General features: G+C 44.5%; 1 protein-coding gene across 1 annotated transcript in view; it reads left to right on the top strand.

The window, feature by feature from the left end:
* The first annotated feature begins 281 nt into the window (after positions 1-281).
* LOC122942242 (centrosome-associated protein CEP250-like) overlaps positions 282-20,956 on the top strand; it is a 99,288-nt gene continuing 78,613 nt past the window's right edge. The window contains exons 1-3 of the mRNA XM_044299745.1: positions 282-353; positions 919-1,146; positions 1,327-1,410. Of these exons, the coding sequence (XP_044155680.1) occupies positions 282-353; positions 919-1,146; positions 1,327-1,410 (384 nt within the window). The remainder of the gene's footprint in view (positions 354-918; positions 1,147-1,326; positions 1,411-20,956) is intronic.

Raw genomic sequence — 20,956 nt, 5'->3', positions numbered from 1 at the left:
CATACATTTTTTCCCTGCAGTTAGGCCTTTTTCATATGTTCGTATCTGGGATATCATACAAGACAAGACACAGTCAATGTTTCATTTGTGAGGATATCCGCCAGTGCTAGTGTCCTCCAGTGCTAGGCTGAAAATTAATTTGCAGAGCATCTCCTACCAGTGGTCAGTGAAAATCACTGATAGAACACTGATGACATCATCGTTGTGTCAGTGGTTTTCACGGAGAGAGCATAGTCGTAGCCCAGTAATTACCAGTGGTTTGCATGGACCCATAGACTTCGATGGGCATGTTTGGTCGGCATCATGGACCAAAGCAGTGCACGTCTCCGAGGTTTTTCCAGAGATTCGCCATGGTCAGTGGAAAATCACTGATGTGTAACTGAACACCTTAAGGCCTCATGCACACGACCGTAGTTATGGTCCGCATGCGAGCCGCAGTTTTTGCGGCTTGAATGCGGACCCATTCACTTCAATGGGGCCGCAAAAGATGCGGACCGCACTCCGTGTGCTGTCCGCATTCCTTAGTTCCGTTCTGTGGCCCCGCCCAAAATATAGCATGTCCATTTTGCAGACAAGAATAGGCATTTCTACAATGGGACGCCCGTTCTGTTCTGCAAATTGCTGAAGGCACACGGACGGCTTCCGTTTTTTGCGGATACACAGTTTGCGGACCGGTCGTGTGCATGAGGCCTAAAATTAATGGGTGTGTCTGCTGTCCATGGGGAAGATAGACAGCACAAGTCCAAGCCTCACTGACGTGAAAGAGGCCGCGCTGAACGTCTAAGGCCAGGCTGGTATTTTCAGCCGCTTTGAGCGCCAGGGGCCATTATTCTACTAATCACAGCTTTGAGGGAGAAGGAAGCACAAAAAAACAGAAAAGGCTTTGACTTTAAGGCAAGGTGAACATTTTCTCTTCAGTTCGCCTTGAAGAAATCCTTACAACATCTTAACGTTACCTTTCTTGCCTTTGTGAAAACAACAGGAGTCGAGCTAAAAGCTGTGGTTCTATCATCATCCGCCTCGTACAGACCGGACATAGAAGACTCTCAGCGGGAGCAACGCGAGTCCGCTCACCTTACAGCTCCAAGAGGCTCCGCGTCTGGAGAAAGTGCACTTAGAGGAGATTCTGCAGCAGTGACAGAAGTTGTGTGATTTATACAATGGAAAGTTCTATGACCTGTTACACCTGCACAAGGAGAAGAAAGTCCACACATACATACAATAATCCTTACGACATTGTCCTCTGCTCTTATCCTGTGTGACATGTATAAAGTTAGAGCTCCTCTATGTATGTCCCAGGAGAAGATCTTTCTTCTTCTTCCTCAGATCAGACTGACTGCAGCAGGAGCCCCCCGTTCTGCAGTAGGAACCCAAGAAGACAGAGCCAGGCCGATTGATGAATCCTTAAAGGTATAGCAAGATGCCCCCTCCCTATTAGTTATACTGGAGGCTATACTGTGCACTGAGCTCCATCTAGTGGTCACTGCAGGAATCAGAAAAACAAACATCCATCCACACTCTATACCATGGATGTCAAACTCATGGCCCTCCAGATGTTACAAAACTACAACTCCCATCATTCCCTGATAGCTGTAGTATGCCCATGCATGATGGGAGTTGTAGTTTTGCAACAGCTGGAGGGCCACGAGTTTGACATCCCTGCTCTATACCATACTGTACACAAGAGATACCAAGAGAAATACAAAAGAGTGGAGCTGGATAATGAGAGAGAATTCCCAGTATGTAGATAGACAGCGCTGCCCATAAGGATTCATACCCCTGGCAAATTTTGACTTAGTTACTTTCAACCAGCAAGTAATTTTTTGACGGGAAATGACCGAGGTGTCTCCCAAAAGATAATAGGACGATGTACAAGAGGCATTATTGTGGAAAAAAAAACATTTCTCCGCTTTTATTTACATTTGAGCAAAAAGTGTCCAGTCCAAAATGATTCCTACCCTTCTTAATAATCAATAGAAAAGCCTTTATTGGCTATTACAGCAATCAGACGCTTCCTATAATTGCAGACCAGCTTTTTGCAGGTCTCCACAGGTATTTTTGCCCATTCATCTTTAGCAATGAGCTCCAGGTCTTTCAGGCTGGAGGTTCTTCTTGCCGTCACCCTGATCTTTAGCTCCCTCCACAGATTCTTAATTGGATTCCAGTCTGGACTCTTGCTGGGCAGCTCCAAAACGTTAATGTTGTTGTCTGCCAACCATTTCTTCACCACTTTTGCTGTGTGTTTTGGGTCATTGTCCTGCTGAAATGTCCACTGGTGCCCAAGGCCACGTTTCTCTGCAGACTGCCCGATGTTGTCAGTGAGAATCCTCATGTGTTGATCTTTTTTCATGGTGCCGTTTACTGTGATTAGGTTCCCTGGTCCATTGGCTGAAAAACACCCCCAAAGCATTAGGTTCCCACCACCATGTTTGACAGTGGGGGTGGTGTTCTTTGGGTTGAAGGCTTCTCCTTTTTTACACCAACTGGACACTTTTTGCTCAAATGTACAGTCGTGGTCAAAAGTTTTGAGAATTACATAAATATTGGAAATTGGAAAAGTTACTTCTTAAGTTTTTATAATAGCAATTTGCATCTACTCCAGAATGTTATGAAGAGTGATCAGATGAATTGCATAGCCCTTCTTTGCCATGAAAATTAACTTAATCCCCAAAAAACCTTTCTACTGCATTTCATTGCTGTCATTAAAGGACCTGCTGAGATCATTTCAGTAATAGTCTTGTTAACTGAGGTGAGAATGTTGACGAGCACAAGGCTGGAGATCATTATGTCAGGCTGATTGGGTTAAAATGGCAGAATTGACCTGTTAAAAGGAGGGTGATGCTTGAAATCATTGTTCTTCCATTGTTAACCATGGTGACCGGCAAAGAAACGTGTGCAGCCATCATTGCGTTGCATAAAAATGGCTTCACAGGCAAGGATATTGTGGCTACTAAGATTGCACCTCAATCAACAATTTATAGGAACATCAAGAACTTTAAGGAAAGAGGCTTCAGGGCGTCCAAGAAAGTCCAGCAAGCGCCAGGATCGTCTCCTAAGGCCTCCTGCACACGAACGTTTTTTTACACGGTCCGCAAAAACGGGGTCCGTGGGTCCGTGATCCGTGACCGTTTTTTCGTCCGTGGGTCTTCCTTGATTTTTGGAGGATCCACGGACATGAAAAAAAAGTCGTTTTGGTGTCCGCCTGGCCGTGCGGAGCCAAACGGATCCGTCCTGAATTACAATGCAAGTCAATGGGGACGGATCCGTTTGATGTTGACACAATATGGTGCCATTTCAAACGGATCCGTCCCCATTGACTTTCAATGTAAAGTCTGGAGTTCTTTTATACCATCGGATTGGAGTTTTCTCCAATCCGATGGTATATTTTAACTTGAAGCGTCCCCATCACCATGGGAACGCCTCTATGTTAGAATATACTGTCGGATATGAGCTACTTCGTGAACCTCAGATCCGACAGTATATTCTAATACAGAGGCGTTCCCATGGTGATGGGGACGCTTCAGGTTAGAATACACTGCAAACTTGGTACAAGACTGCCCCCTGCTGCCTGGCACCACCCGATCTCTTACAGGGGGATATGATAGCACAATTAACCTCTTCAGGTGCGGCACCTCAAGGGGTTAATTGTACTATCATATTCTCCTGTAAGAGATCAGGGCTGCCAGGCAGCAGGGGGCAGACCCCCCCCTCCCCAGTTTGAATATCGTTGGTGGCACAGTGTGTGCCCATCGCCCCCCCCTTCCTCCCTCTATAGTTAAAAATCGTTGGTGGCACAGTGTGTGCCCATCGCCCCCCCCTTCCTCCCTCTATAGTTAAAAATCGTTGGTGGCACAGTGTGTGCCCATCGCCCCCCCCCTTCCTCCCTCTATAGTTAAAAATCGTTGGTGGCACAGTGTGCGCCCACCATCGCCCCCCTCCATCTCCCCCCCCCCCCCATCATTGGTGGCAGCGGAGTTCCGATCGGAGTCCCAGTTTAATCGCTGGGGCTCCGATCGGTAACCATGGCAACCAGGAAGCTACTGCATCCCTGGTTGCCATGGTTACTTAGCAATAGTACAATTGTAGAAGATTCATACTTACCTGCTTGCTGCTGCGATGTCTGTGAACGGCCGGGAGCTCCACCTACTGGTAAGTGAAAGGTCTGTGCGGCGCATTGCTAAAGAACTGTCACTTACCAGTAGGAGGAGCTCCCGGCCGGTCACAGACATCGCAGCAGCAAGCAGGTAAGTATGATTTTTAACTATAGAGGGAGGAAGGGGGGGGGGGGCGATGGGCACACACTGTGCCACCAACGATTTTTAACTATAGAGGGAGGAAGGGGGGGGCGATGGGCACACACTGTGCCACCAACGATTTTTAACTATAGAGGGAGGAAGGGGGGGGCGATGGGCACACACTGTGCCACCAACGATATTCAAACTGGGGAGGGGGGGTCTGCCCCCTGCTGCCTGGCAGCCCTGATCTCTTACAGGAGAATATGATAGTACAATTAACCCCTTGAGGTGCCGCACCTGAAGAGGTTAATTGTGCTATCATATCCCCCTGTAAGAGATCGGGTGGTGCCAGGCAGCAGGGGGCAGTCTTGTACCAAGTTTGCAGTGTATTCTAACTAGAAGCGTCCCCATCACCATGGGAACGCTTCTGTGTTAGAATATACTGTCGGAAATGAGTTTTCACGAAGTGAAAACTTAGATCAGAAAAAGCTTTTATGCAGACGGATCTTCGGATCCGTCTGTATGAAAGCAACCTACGGCCACGGATCACGGACACGGATGCCAATCTTGTGTGCATCCGTGTTCTTTCACGGACCCATTGACTTGAATGGGTCCGTGAACCGTTGTCCGTCAAAAAAATAGGACAGGTCATATTTTTTTGACGGACAGGATACACGGATCACGGCCTCGGCTGCAAAACGGTGCATTTTCCGATTTTTCCACGGACCCATTGAAAGTCAATGGGTCCGCGAAAAAAAACGGAAAATGGCACAACGGCCACGGGTGCACACAACGGTCGTGTGCAGGAGGCCTAAAGAGGATTCAGCTGCGGGATCGGAGTGCCACCAGTGCAGAGCTTGCTCAGGAATGGCAGCAGGCAGGTGTGAGCGCATCTGCACGCACAGCGAGGTGAAGACTTTTGGAAGATGGCCTGGTGTCAAGAAGGGCAGCAAAGAAGCCACTTCTCTCCAAAAAAAACATCAGGGACAGATTGATCTTCTGCAGAAAATATGGTGACTGGACTGCTGAGGACTGGGGCAAAGTCCTATTCTCCGATGAAGCCTCTTTCCGATTGTTTGGGTCATCAGGAAAAAGGCTTGTCCGGAGAAGAAAGGTGAGCGCTACCATCAGTCCTGTGTCATGCCAACAGTAAAGCATCCTGGGACCATTCATGTGTGGGGTTGCTTCTCATCCAAGGGAGTGGGCTCACTCACAATTTTGCCCCAAAACACAGCCATGAATAAAGAATGGCACCAAAACACCCTCCAACAGCAACTTCTTCCAACAATCCAACAACAGTTTGGTGAAGAACAATGCATTTTCCAGCACGATGGAGCACCGTGCCATAAGGCAAAAGTGATAACTAAGTGGCTCGGGGACCAAAACGGTGACATTTTGGGTCCATGGCCTGGAAACTCCCCAGATCTTAATCCCATTGAGAACTTGTGGTCAATCCTCAAGAGGCGGGTGGACAAACAAAAACCCACTAATTCTGACAAACTCCAAGAAGTGATGATGAAAGAATGGGTTGCTATCAGTCAGGAATTGGCCCAGAAGTTGATTGAGAGCATGCGCAGTCGGATTGCAGAGGTCCTGAAAAAGAAGGGCCAACACTGCAAATGCTGACTCTGCATAAATGTCGTGTAATTGTCGAGAAAAGCCTTTGAAACGTATGAAGTGCGTGTAATTATATTTCACTACATCACAGAAACAACTGAAACAAAGATCTAAAAGCAGTTTAGCGGCAAACTGTGTGAAAACTAATATTTGTGTCATTCTCAAAACTTTTGGCCACGACTGTATATAAAAGCTGAGAAATGTTTTTTTTTCCATAATAATGCCTCTTGTACATCGTCTTATTATCTTTTGGGAGACACCGATGTCATTTCCCATCAAAAAATTACTTGCTGGTTGAATAAAAGTAACATTTGCCTGGGGTATGAATAATTAATGGCAGCACTGTAGATAGATAGATACAGATAATTAGATATGAGATAGATAATAGATATATAGATAATAGATATATAGATTTTGAGCAGATCTTGAGTAGCCGCTGCCATTGTCTAACGCTGGACAGAAGACTCCTGAGCTGGATGGAGTGCGGTGTGATTCTCCCCCAGGGGGAAAGGAGTATTAAATAGATATTTATAGGATGTCACATGAGATCTGATCACTCTTATAAGGGTCCATTAACACATCCGTGTGCGTATCCGCAAAACATGGACACCGGCAATGTGCGTTCCGCATTTTGCGAACCGCACATTGCTAGCACTAATAGAATATGCCTATTCTTGCCTGCAATTGCGGACAAGAATAGGGCATGTTCTATTTTTGGGGGGAACGGAAAAGCGGACCCGGAAGTGCGGGTCTGCATTTCCGGATTGGGGCCGCACATAGTGCGACCCCATAGAAATTAATGGGTCCGCAATTCCGTTCTGCAAAATGCGGAACGGAATTGTGGATGTGTGAATGGAGCCAAAGAAAGACACAGTAAAATAGGAATTATAACCCTCCCTATCATAGAGATATATTACAATGTGATTGTCCAGGATTAGAAACACGTAGAGAACCTCGGTAAAAGAATGGAAGGAGGAAGAGCGAGAGAGGGGAAGAAAGAAAAAAAAGTTAATGTGTAACAAAATCCACGTATTCTACATATTTTTTTTATTTTTTCCTTCTCCTCCCTCTCTTACTTCTTCTATTCTTTTTATATATTTATTATGTTATTATGTTATATTGAGTATAAGATATAATAAATAAATTAAAAACAAAAAAGAAGACATAACAACTTTCTTCATGAAACAGTGCCCCACCTGTCCACAGGCTGTGTGTGGTATTGCAGCGAAGCTCCATTCACTTCAGAAAGCAGTAATCCCATATATCGCTCACCTTAAGGTGGACACCCGAGGTATCTCCTGACCACTGACAACCGTTAGTGGCAGCTTTTATAGATCCTGAGTGAAGTTGTCACCCAGTCTTCCACAGTGAAACTACCAGTCTTCACTGTGATTTTTGAATTCTGTTTATAAACCTTAAGGCCGCACTAGACAATACACGACATACACAGAAAATATATACAGTGGTCGGATGTGCCAATACAGGTGGTATGATAAAAGAGTTAGTCAGCGCAAGAGTCAGTTACCAGGTGGACGAGTAGTCCTTTGGGTTATGATGAGTTCTGGGTTGCTGTAATGATTGCCTGTAGTCACATGGGAGAAGTGATGTCAGCAGTTCATCCACGGTCCCTCCGAACACAATACACTATGTGGCCCCCTTCAGAGAAAAGACCCTGGCCTCTGGTCTGTATGGGCCTTTTCACCTGTAGTAGGTCACTCCACTCCTTCCCTCTGAGAGGAGTCCACCCTCCCTTCCTTGTCCTGGTAGCCAAAGACCCACAAAACCCATAGCTCCATACCAGGAGGTCACAGGGAGATGGTTCTGGGACCAACAGATCCGCCTGGGTTCCAGGTACAGGTGGCAACCAAACATGGTGCCGTTATTACACCCCTGTTGGAAGATCTCTGTATCTCCCCTTCCTGGCACCTGACCCCCAAACTACGACCAGGGGCATGTCCATCTTGGTCCCAGGGTAGCAGATATGTAACTGGTTTATGCTTGTGATGGACGGGCAATTCATTATTCCTTGATGTCTGATGGATTCTTTTGTTCTGATAACCAACTCAGCACCCCCACCGGCATCCATCCTGCCAGAGAGGTTTAAGTTGCCATTGTAGCTGAGTGAGGTGTGAACTGCAAACATGTGGTCTGCTTTGAAGCCTGGCCCCCTGTGGAGTCTGCTCCCTCTGCTAGCTGACAGCAAATGGCTGGAATTATATCATAACTAGTGTTGAGCGAGCACCAAAGTGCTCGGGTGCTCTGGCCGAACGCATCGGTATGTTCGTGTGTTCTACCGCGCACAATGAAAGTCAATGTGAGAACCCCAGGCACCCCCTGCTCAGAAGAGAAGAGGGTGTCTTGTTCATAAAAATAGGTTAGAAATTGATGGAAACCCCATCAAAATGGTTTGGAAACAGCATTAAGAGGATAGCTGGATGTGTCTTAGACTCCTATGTATGACATACAATAGACAACCACACAAAGGCTGTATGCCAAAAGCCAGGTATGTGCAAGCCAACAATCTATCAATGAGACAGATAACAGCCAGGATAGCTTGTCTTTTTCCATATGCCCATGTTTATGCAAATTAGTTTTTACATGACAAAACTGTATAGAAAGGTTATTGAATATCATATTAGGACAATCAGAAAACTTTTTGTCGCCCTAATGATATTGATCTAGGCGCGCAGGTCCACCCAAGCCATCCAACAGATGCAAAATAACTTTGAGGTTTACTGGTTCTCAGTCAGATGAGAGCTGGTTTGGAATATCTCATAGTGCATAAGGCTGCCATTGTAAGGTATGCTGACTGTTATCTGTATCATGGATAGATTGGGCACATACCTGGCTTTTGGCATACAGCCTTTGTGTGGTTGTCTATTGTATGTCGTACATAATAAGAGTCTAAGACGCATCCAGCTAGCCTCTTAATGCTGTTTCCAAACCATTTTGACGGGGTTTCCATTAATTTCTAACCTTTTTTTATGAACCAGACACCCTCTTCTCTTCTGAGCAGGGGGTGCCTGGGGTTCTTCCGTTGACTTCCATTGTATTAAGTTGTACTCGAGCACCCGAATTATTCGGCCGAGCACTCGGATCTGCAGAGCATAGCGATGCTCGAGCGGAACAGGTATTCAGCCGAGCATGCTCGCTCAACACTAATCATAACTCCACATCAATCACAGTCATCAATATCAGACCAGCGATCAGACCAGCGGGGGGTCTTTAGGATTTAAAGGTCGATGTAACATTTTATTTAACACATTAAGTAAAAGTTTGCTACATCTGTACAAGCAGAAAGTAAAGGGGGTGAAAGTAATTGTTCACTGCTCAACATTTTATTTATTAGCCTAAATTATTCCAGGCTGAATAATCTCTTAAAATATCTTTATAGTGGCCGGAGTCTTTTTATTTATTATTCTTTCTTTTTACTTTTTTTTATTACAGAGATCCAAATGATAAAATTCTATTATCCTGGAGCTACCACTAGGGGGAGTTTAGGAGCTTACTGCATACTTCCATGGAGGCATTTATACTATATAATGTTCCATATAATGTACTAAGAAACTTTAAAGTGGGCTGAAAGAAGCAGTTTTTTGGGTTTCGTTTTTTCTTCTTTTTTTTTTACTACTTTGAAAAACTTAAAAACATAAAAAAAATATTTAAAAAAACACATTTTTTTTACATTTATTTTCATAAGCTTGTTGTTCTTTATTGTTTCTATTTCGAGGTACAATGCACACAATGTGCAGACAATTTTTTTATTACATTTTTTGGGGGAGGCAAGGTAAAAAACAAAAAAAAGGCAATTCATGCAGGATAAACAATGTAGTATTTTAATACTCTGGATGGTTGTAAGCGATACTATTATATTTATCTATTTATTTATTTATTGTTTTTATTCCTTATAAATGGGAAACCAATCCATTTTAATAATTCTGTTTTATAATTTTTTTTACTTTTAATCCTCTTTTTTCTTTTAGCCCTACTAGGGGGCTTAAACCTGCTATTGTATAATGCACTGTAATGCTATTCTATCATATGGTGGGTTTAATAAGAGTAGTAAGAGGGTAGCCCTGAAAGCCTTCACTGGCCCAATGGTTGTCATGACAACCCCTTGGAACCACGTGATTGCGTTATGAAGGTGCTGAACGGGCAAAAAAAGGAGGTCCCTTAACCCTGTTGCACCCCATAGATGCCACAGTTGCTACTGACCACAGCATTTAAGGGGTTAACCGGCAGGATTTATCTCAGATCCTGACCAGGGCAGGCAGTTGTCAGCTGTATAATACTGCCGCCACCTGCCGCATATGTGATGTACATGGTGCACCAAGGGGATCGACACTATACAATAGGCTCCTAAGTTCCCCCTAGTGGTGACTGCAGGGAGTGCACTTAGTGGTGGATTGTAAAGATTCTGCAGCCACCCCAGTGGAGCTGGAGCTGGTGTGGAGGATGCGAGTGTCTCGAAGCGCGTAAGACACTTAGGACATAAGCAATGCTCTCCTTGATTGCCACTAGATCATACTATACAACCATAAAAAGAAAATGAATTGCCGAGGTTTCCGGGGAAAACAAGAATAATGGCACCAACTGTATGAAAAATTATAGATGAACTGACAAATTCTATTACCAAACAAAGAGATGAGTTTCCCGATCCCCGCTCTATAGCTCTGGGCTGCGAGAGGTTCACATATTTGTATTTCTGTTATGGCATTACCCAGAAGTCTGCGCTCCCGCTCTCCTGGCAGCGTACCTCCACGCTCAACAACATTTCACAGATTAAATCTCCATAAAATGTTTAGTGACTTTGCAAATACTTTGTTTTACTTGAATACTGTTGATCTTCAATTACATCATGTATTATACTCCAGTTGCATCCAGAGCTGCATTCAGACCCAGGGTGTTTCTGCAAAGCTCATCAGACAGGTGAGCTGAAAGCTTAGTTGTAATTTTGTCATCCCATAATGCAATGCTTAGGACAACAGGAGACTGCTGGATGCAGCTTATACTCTAGTTACATCCAAAGCTGTTTTCAGAAACCTTGAGCTGACTTTGGAAAGAGCCCAAGGCGTGCCTGCAACGATCAGTCTGACATAGCAGCTAAAAGCTTGGATGTAAATTTGTCATTTGAAGTCCCGGAATACACTGCTCTCTGGTGACAGCAAAACAACAGAGTTACTGATGCAGCTTTGGGCCTGAATGGAGTAGATATGGAATACCCTAAAATTGCTTTGAAACAACTTTGTTTGACTTGTCTACTGTTAAATACTGTGTTATACTCCAGTTACATCTAGAGCTGTATTCAAAAACCTGGGGTTGACCTTGGAAATAGGCTAAGATGTGCCCCTTCCAAAAGCATAGCTTGCATCTGTGTAATAAACAGGGATTACGGCTATATCTCAGGGAAATGTCTAGATGGTCTTAATTTCCTCGGCAGCAATAGATAACATCCCTGGTGGTTTGGGCTTGTGGTTAAATGCCTGGTGGACTAAGGTGTTGAAAGTGTAATAACTTCCCGGTGGTCTAGGATAATAAAGGTGTTATTGGCAACAACTCTGGTGGTCTAGGGCAGACAAAGAGTTAATTATAGGATCACAAATAGGCCTAGGCATCCCTGGTGGACTAGGGGTATGAAGGAGTTATTGTTAACATCCCTGGTGGTCTGGAGATGTGAAGGGATTAATGATAATATACCTGGTAAATTAAATTATTGAAGAGCATAATGATAACATCAGATGAAGGAGTTAATGGTAGCATCTCAGGTAGCCTAGGGCAGTGAAAGAATTAATGATAGTATCCTTGATGGGCCCAAAGCTATGAAGGAGTTAATAAGAACTTTCCTGGTTTAGGGCAGTGCAGGGATTAATGAAAACAACCCTGGTGTTCTAGAGCAGTGAAGGGGTTAATGTTAGCATCCCTGGTGGACTACGGTTATGAAGGAGTTAATGGTAACATCCCAAGTGTAGGGCAGTTCAGCGGTTACATCCCTGGTAGTCTAGAGATGTGAAGGGGTTAATGATAATATCCCTGATGGACTAAACTATTGAAGAGAATAATGATAACATCCCTGGTCGGATAGTGCAATGAAGGTGTCACGGTGGGGAGTGGGGAAAACCCCCCACCGTGCAATAGCTGAGGCTGCAACGCCAGATAGCAAGGAACGGGGAGCAGGTCACCTCCTAACGTAACCCTGAGCTCTCCCTAGACTCCTAGCGCATGAGCTGCCTCAGAAGGTAAGGGGGCTCATGCTCACCAACCTAGGACCCTGCTATGCCCTAGGCCTGATGACAGGACAGAGACTACCTGTGCATCCACGACACTGATGAAAGGCGTCTCCAGAGGCCCAGTAGCAGACAGGATGCAAGGCTATGGGTGAAGCAGTACAGCAGGTAAGTCCCACAGCAACACAACAATGCTATCAACACTTACCTGCCGCAGCCGAGATGGACGGAGGCTCCAGGCTGGGAAACCCACAGTCTTGCCTTCGCTTAACCCCTCCGGGAAAGACGCCCCTTCCGGAGCCGTCACACACCACAATCAAACCTCCAACCGAAACCCACACCATAACTACATACACCAGGTGGGGGGAGGAATGACAGAAACACACCGGAGGGGACAACAGACACAGCAAAGGAAACAGAATAATAAATAAGGGTGACTCACACAGACAATCACAAACAGCCCAGGAGCAGAGCTCCACACCAAGCTGACAACCAAAATCAAACTGACCTTCAGGCTCCACCACACCAACATATAAGAAGGCCTGAGGTCACACCCACCACACCTACCAGACACATCTTAACCCCGTGCATACCAAAATGGGGAAACACCACATCCAAGGAAAAGTGCCTCACATGCAAACCATGTTGCCAAAGGCAACCGCATGTGAAGACACAGAGTCACGACTTAACCAAGGGTCGTGACAGAAGGTGTTAATGATAACATCCCTGGTAGCCTAGGGCTATGAAGGAGTTAATATGAACTTTCCTGGTTTAGGGCAGTGCAGGGGTTAATGAAAACAACCCTGGTGTTCTAGAGCAGTGAAGGGGCTAATGTTAGCATCCCTGGTGGACTACAGTTATGAAGGAGTTAATGGTAACGTCCCAAGAGTAGGGCAGTTCAGCGGTTACATCCCTAGTGGTCTAGAGATGTGAAGGGGTTAATGATAACATCCCTGATGGACTAAACTACTGAAGAGAATAATGATAACATCCCTGGTCGGATAGTGCAATGAAGGTGTTAATGATAACATCCCTGGTGGCCTAGGGCAGTGAAAGAATTGATGATAACATCCCTGATGGGCACAGGGCTATGAAGGAGTTAATATGATCTTTAATGGTTTAGGGCAGTGCAGGTGTTAATGAAAACAACCCTGGTGCTCTAAAGCAGTGATAGGGTTAATGTTAGCATCCCTAGTGGACTAGGGCTATGAAGGAGTTAATGGTAACTTCCCTGGTGTAGGGTAGTGCACAGGTTAATGATAACATCCCGGGAGGTCTAGGGCAGTGAAGCGGTTAATGACAACATCCCGGGAGGTCTAGGGCAGTGAAGGGGATTACTATGTCTACTGAAAGCTGCAGGACTCCCCCTCCCCCTTCTGGCCCCTGGTCAACTTAACGGGCCACCCATGGGCCAGACCCCTCACAATTAGGGTACATTCACATGGACGGATCTGCAAAACACGGATACCGGCCCATGTGTGTTCTGCAATTTGCGGGTCGCACATACCGCCACTATCATAGAAAATGACTATCCTTGTCCGCAATTGCGGACAACAATAAGACACGTTCTATTTTTTTTGCGGGGCTGCGGCAGGGAACTACGGATGTGAACAGTGCATCTTTTGCAGCCCCATAGAAATGAATGGGTCCGCACGCGTTCCGCAATTTGCGGGCTCATTGATACGGTCGTGTGAATGTAGCCTAATAGGAGACATCAGGAATACATGCAGCACTAAGTATCCCCTTTGTGCAGCTATTGTCATCAGCTATTTAAAGGGATATTTAAAGGGATGAGCAGCATCCATGATCACCGCTATATGCTATGGGCCCCGTAGTGGGTCTGGTGGCCCTTTAAATCCACAGTCTGAGGTCTCAGGGGTCTTGTTACTTTACAGTTAATACAATGTAAAAAAAAATAAAAATATGAAAAAGTGGCTGCCGGCGCAATTCCCACCATTACCATAAGACATTAGAGGGAGCGTGGCAGCGCGGATGGAGACGAGATGCGATGTGACGGCCATTAGCATATTTGTCTCCAGGAATGTTGTCAGGACATGGCGGCATTAGACTGGTGAAGGAAAAATTCAAAGAAGATTCTCCCACAGGACATGTAGCGATTAATCTACTGCCGAGACGAAACAGAAATAGTCCTCGGCGTCGCGCTGACGGCGTCACCGGCTGACTGAAGTAATGGAAGGGAGCGTGAGAAAAGTGACAACCCCCAACTATCACTGTTACTGCACACACATTCAAGGGATATTTCCTCCAAATCCCCCAAAAATTCTCAAAAAAGTTTAGTCCTTGAGTCCTAAAGCCACGACCTACAGCAGAGGTGGACGCACACGAGCCCGCGGCAGCCTTACGCTATCGGAGCACACGGTGCAGCTTTACAAACAGAAATTCGGCACAAATTTCCACTTGGATTTCTGTGTTACTGCACCAAAATCTGCACTGAAATCCGCACCAAAATCTGCACTGAAATCCGCGCCAAAATGTGCACCGAAATCCGACCCATAATCTGCACCGAAATGCGCACCAAAATCTGCACCGAAATCCGCACCACAATCTGCACGTGTTACCTGTGGTTTGTGTCGCAGATTTGATGAGGTTTTGCCGCAGATCTCACCCCTGCATTGCAAACGGTGAAATCTGCACAAACAATTGGCATTCTACAGTTTTCAAAAACAGCAGTTCAGTTTCCGTATTTGTCTAATCTCATTCACTTTGCCGGTTCTGTATTACACTGCGAGGTTTTTTCCACCCAGAGAAACTGCGAGTAATCCGCACCGCGCGCAGGGAGCTTAGGGGCACAGGACGTGCCATTTGGACAGACCCTCAAGCCTCGCACACAGGTACAAGTCCGTGCTTAAATCCGTGAAAAGGTAATCAGTGACGTTTACCTGAAGATGTCTGTGATGGATCCGTGTGTCCGTTTTTTGCTGTCCGTGTGTCATGCATGTTTCACGGACACTGTACAGCTGAAAAATTATTTTCAAGACATCTCTTCCTACTGATCCGTGAAACACAGATGAAACATGGATGACATCCGTGCTGCATCTGTGGTTTTCACGGACCCATAGACTATAAAGGTTGTGCATCCGTGCTAAAAACACGAACCCACGGACCGCGGTAAAAAACTGATGTCTGAATACACACAGTAAAATGAATGGGGACGTGAGCTGTCCGTGGAGAACTTGTATGTGGAACACTGACATGTGAATGAGGCTTAACCCTTTGGATAGACAGATAGATAATGAGATAGATAAATAGATAGATATGAGATAGATAGAAGAATGGACGGACACAAAGAGAGATAGATAGATGTAAGATAGACTTTGTAAGATCTCTGTCTGCTGTCAGTGAATGGCAGCACTCTTGTGTCAGTGTATCAGAGCCATGCACTTGTGGCCAGAGCTGTGACACGACCTTCCACCCATGAAGCGCGGAGACACTTGTACGGAGATGTTCGGGCCGCTCTCTCCGTGATGGGATATAAAAGATAATTTTACTAACGCCAGATAAACGGTGAGTTCAGAGAAGTAACCCAGACATCACTGATGATTGCACCAGCAGATCTTCCTAAATGGCTTATTACACGTCTAGTAAAGTGTGAATTATAATTAGATGTGATACGCCGTAATAGCCGCGATGTCTCCTCCGCCGCGGCGGCTCCAGCCCCTACTCTCTGATTGTTGATTGCGGAGCTTAAATTAAACTCCATGATGAGAATTTTAGGTCGGTGATGGGTACAATGGAACTGGCTTTAAAATTGCAAAGAACACTAGAAAACAATGGCTTCTTTTTATAAAAATTAGTCCTGTCCAGCTCCTTTAAATCCTAAACCCTTGGGATCCCTTTCAATTCTGTCTGGCACTAATCTAGATATTCTCCAATTTCTGAAACGTTGCTGGTCCCAGGAGCTATTGATACGGCAGACATTGCTGCATACAGATGTCATAGGAGTGTTTGGGGGCTGATAGAAGGGTGGGGACCATGAAAACTCCTAGAGGGCTGGCCTTCCTTAGTCCCCGCCCCTGCTTAGATTCCACTGAACCAGTAAAATAATAGCTGTGCAATATTGATCAATGAGCGAACCACTCGAGATTTGATTCTGGTCTGGTTCGCCACTTTTTTAAAAAACTTCAGTAGGGAACCAAATCGGTTTGGGCCAAATCAAAGTTGCTCCAATTGACCTGAAAGTTGGTGTATAAGTCACTCTAGTCTCCTTGGACTCAAGATGTTTAGGAAAACGTGTTATCTCTTTTCATTTATTTTTTGTGTTTTTTTCCCCCCCTTCCCCCTCCCCAATCTCTGGAACACAATGACAGCAATAGTAACTGATGTCTGACTGACACTGACATACACGGCTGTGGGTGAACGCACGTTTGACGGCGGTAACATTCAGCGTGTTTTATATCACACCGCACCGGCACATGTCTCATGCTTTTTATTATTCCAAAACATCCAAAAATGATCCCTTATCGGAGGCCGATGAAGTTTAAGCACACGCGGTGTTATGGGGGGAAATATAAATAAATACAAAATTATCTTTGGGGAACGTGATGGTTGAAAAGTGGCATTAGTGGCATGATGCAGGCAGCAGCAGCAACCGTGTAGAACACGAAGGTAGGCAGGCAGACAGCAAGAGCGGCACGATGTGGCACCAGCAGCAAGGAGACGTCTATTGATCACATCCAGCCCGGACTTTAAGAAATTGTCTGTATTAAAACAGTAATCACGTACATATACCGCCTCATCAAATTTACCACGGCCCCCCCCCCCCCTCAAAAATGTGTGAAAAGTGAGTACACGGAAACTGTCCCTCAGGCATTAGTGTCATGATGCAGCCTTAGCATTGCCTGGACGGTGACAAAATGTTGATATTGACGTAGTATCCACATGTATTTATGCTGCGCCTTAACCCCTTAAGGCCCTATTTCACCTTCTGGACTTGGCCATTTTTTGCAAATCTGACCAGTGTCACTTTAAGTGCTGATAACTTTAAAACGCTTTGACTTAACCAGGCCATTCTGAGAATGTTTTTTCGTTACATATTGTACTTCATGACACTGGTAAAATTAAGTCCAAAAAATTTATTTTTATTTATAAAAAAAATACCAAATTTACCCAAATTTTTTAAAAAATTGCAAATTTCCAAGTTTTAATTTCTCTACTTCAATAATACATAGTAATACCTCCAAAAATAGTTATTACTTTACATTCCCCATATGTCTACTTCATGTTTGCATCATTTTGGGAATAATATTTTTATTTTTTGGGGATGTTACAAGGCTTAGAAGTTTAGAAGCAAATCTTGAAATTTTTCTGAAATTTTCAAAAACCCAATTATTAGGGACCAGTTCAGGTCTGAAGTCACTTTGCGAGGCTTACGTAATAGAAACCACCCAAAAATGACCCCATTCTAGAAACTACACCCCTCAAGGTATTCAAAACTGATTTGACAAACTTTGTTAACCCTTTAGGTGTTCCACAAGAATTAATGGAAAATAGAGATACAATTTCAAAATTTCAACATTTTGGCAGATTTTCCATTTTAATAAAAAAAATTCCAGTTACAAAGCAAGGGTTAACAGCCAAACTAAACTCAATATTTATGGCCCTGATTCTGTAGTTTACAGAAACACCCCATATGTGGTTGTAAACTACTGTACGGGCACACGGTAGGGCGCAGAAGGAAAGGAACGCCATACGGTTTTTGGAAGCCAGATTTTGCTGGACAGTTTTTTTACACCATGTCCCATTTGAAGCCCACTGATGCACCCCTAGAGTATAAACTCCATAAAAGTGACCCCATCTAAGAAACTACACCCCTCAAGGTATTAAAAACTGATTTTACAAACGTTGTTAACCCTTTAGGTGTTCCACAAGAATTTATGGAAAATAGAGATACAATTTCAAAATTTCACTTTTTGGGCAGATTTTCCATTTTAATATTTTTTTTACTTTTACAAAGCAAGGGTTAACAGCCAAACCAAACTCAATATTTATGGCCCTGATTCTGTAGTTTACAGAAACACCCCATATGTGGTCGTAAACTACTGTACGGGCACACGGCAGGGCGCAGAAGGAAAGGAACGCCATACGGTTTTTGGAAAGCAGATTTTGCTGGACTGGTTTTTTTGACACCATGTCCCATTTGAAGCCCCCCTGATGCACCCCTAGAGTAGAAACTCCAAAAAAGTGGCCCCATTTTAGAAACTACGGGATAGGGTGGCAGTATTGTTGGTACTAGTTTAGGGTACATATGATTTTTGGTTGCTCTATATTACACTTTTTGTGAGGCAAGGTAACAAGAAATAGCTGTTTTGGCACCGTTTTTATTTTTTGTTATTTACAACATTCATCTGACAGGTTAGATCATGTGATCTTTTATAGACCAGGTTGTCACGGATGCGGCGATACCTAATATGTATACTTTTTTTTATTTATGTAAGTTTTACACAATAATATCATTTTTGAAACAAAAAAAAATCATGTTTTAGTGTCTCCGTATTCTGAGAGCCATAGTTTTTTCATTTTTCAGGCGATTATCTTAAGTAGGGTCTCATTTTTTGCGGGATGAGATGACGGTTTGATTGGCACTATTTTGGGGTGCATATGACTTTTTGATCACTTGCTATTACACTTTTTGTGATGTAAGTTGACAAAAAATTGTTAATTTAGCACAGTTTTTATTTTTATTTTTTTACGGTGTTCATCTGAGGGGTTAGGTCATGTGATATTTTTATAGATCCGGTCGATACGAATGCGGCGATACCAAATATGTGTACTTTTTTTTAATGTAAGTTTTACACAATAACAGCTTTTTTAAAACAAAAACATTATGTTTTAGTGTCTCCATATTCTGAGCCATAGTTTTTTTATTTTTTGGGCGATTGTCTCAGGTAGGGGTGACGATTAGATTGGTACTATTTTGGTTGGCAAACGCCTTTTTGATCGCTTGCTGTTGTACTTTTTGTGATGTAAGGTGACCAAAAAATTGTTTATTTAGCACATTTTTTTTATTTTTTTACGGTGTTCATCTGAGGGGTTAGGTCATGTAATATGTTTATAGAGCCAGTCGATACGGACACGGCGATACCTAATATGTATACTTTTTTTTTCCCCTATTTTTTACCAATTTTTTTTTTACTTTATTTGGGGAAAATGACGTTTTTGTTTATTTTTACTTGAAACTTAAAATTTTTTGGGGGGAAACTTTATAAAAAAAAAAAATATTTCACTTAATTTTTTGTCCCACTTTGGGACTTGAACTTTTTGGAGTCTAATCTTTTACAATGCATTCCAATACTTCTGTATTGGAATGCATTGGCTGTATGAGTAATACTGTGTGTATTACTCATACAGCTTCCAGCCTGTGAGATCAAGGGGGCTGGATCTCACAGGCTCGTCACCGGAAGGCAGCGCAAGGCCTTGCTTAGGCATCACGCTGCCTTCCATGCCATTGGGTCCCCCCTACAGCCGCATGGGGACCCAATGGCACCACCGCCGCCACTGCACCAGGTAAAAGCCGCAAACCGAAGGTCTGAATTGACCTGCAGTTTGCAGCGATCACCCCCCCCCCGCGCATTTAGCCGAGGTGCCTGCTCAATGATTTGAGCAGGCACCGGGCTCCGATCACCGCACGGCGGGCGGCGGTGATCGGAACTATTCATGACGTACCGGTACGTCATTGGTCCTTAAGGACTAGGGAACCATGTCGTACTGGTACGTCATGGGTCCCTAAGGGGTTAAAGACATTTAACTACCCCCCCCCACCCCCAAATTTTTATATTTTTTTTTATCTGTTAGCAATGACATACAGAATTCCCTGCTTCTCTCTATTGTACACAACAGACACAATCCTAGCCTTTCCCTTCACGCTCCCTGGCAGTAGAATACATTGATTTCTGACTGTCCCGGACTCCCTGGCAGACACTGTAAGACCCAACCATCTTCCTTCACAGCTGGGCACAGAATGGCGCTCTGCCCATACTGCTCGGGCACCCCCTGCCTGCTGCAGCACTGATTGACTCATCCAGGCTGTCGGTCAGTCTGGGAGCCAGTCACGGCGAGCCCTTCCCCCACTTCCTCTCAGGGTCATGGGAGACCCCCTTCTTCTTCCTCCCAAGTGCTTTTTTCCCACCGACATGTGGACTCCAATGGCGCTACGTGCCTTTTTAGTGGATTCGTCCGAAACTAACCTGGATTTGTCTGCTGTCCGAAAAATAGCAACGATCGGTCCAAACTGGTTCGCTCATCCTTAATGGGCACCCATATAATGGTAAGTCCTATGAGGACCAACCCAGTATAGCCTAAGCACTGACCAAAAACATAGAAAAATAGCCCCCCAAAAAAGAGGCTAAAACAAACATTTCCAAAGCTTTTGTGACTTTTTGGAGAGTTCTGCAAAGCTTGCCGCACCCCATAGTTGACAGAGAGAAGATAATGAGGCCTACAGACGACCCTCATCAGGGGTACTGCTTGGCCTTAAGCACCCAATGATACATAGCATCGCCCTGAACTAAGACTCTCCAGAGATTCTGCCGTCCTTTATCCTCTGTCTTTATATTTATGTTGTTTGCAGCCACAACGGAGCCCTGAAGCCCATGGGACCCATAGCATTAATCCCACCCTGGGTGACCTGTAAAAGCCAGTGACCTCTGCAATAAGGACGGACTGCAGGTAACTTTTCAGCAGTGAGAAGAGCCAGAAACAAATCCCTCGTTAGAGTCTACAGACCCCCAGTCACACTTCTGATATATGTAACAATACAGAGGAGTTACACAGCACCTAACTCAGGATTAGTATGGGATAATGTATAGACCAGCAGAATAGTGAGTTCCGCTCTGGAGTATAGTACTGGATATAACACAGGAT

Source organism: Bufo gargarizans, chromosome 6 (assembly GCF_014858855.1).
Source record: "Bufo gargarizans isolate SCDJY-AF-19 chromosome 6, ASM1485885v1, whole genome shotgun sequence".
Taxonomy (NCBI): Eukaryota; Metazoa; Chordata; class Amphibia; order Anura; family Bufonidae; genus Bufo; species Bufo gargarizans.
The sequence above is the reverse complement of the archived record's forward strand: the minus strand, read 5'-3'. Positions and strand labels throughout refer to the sequence as shown.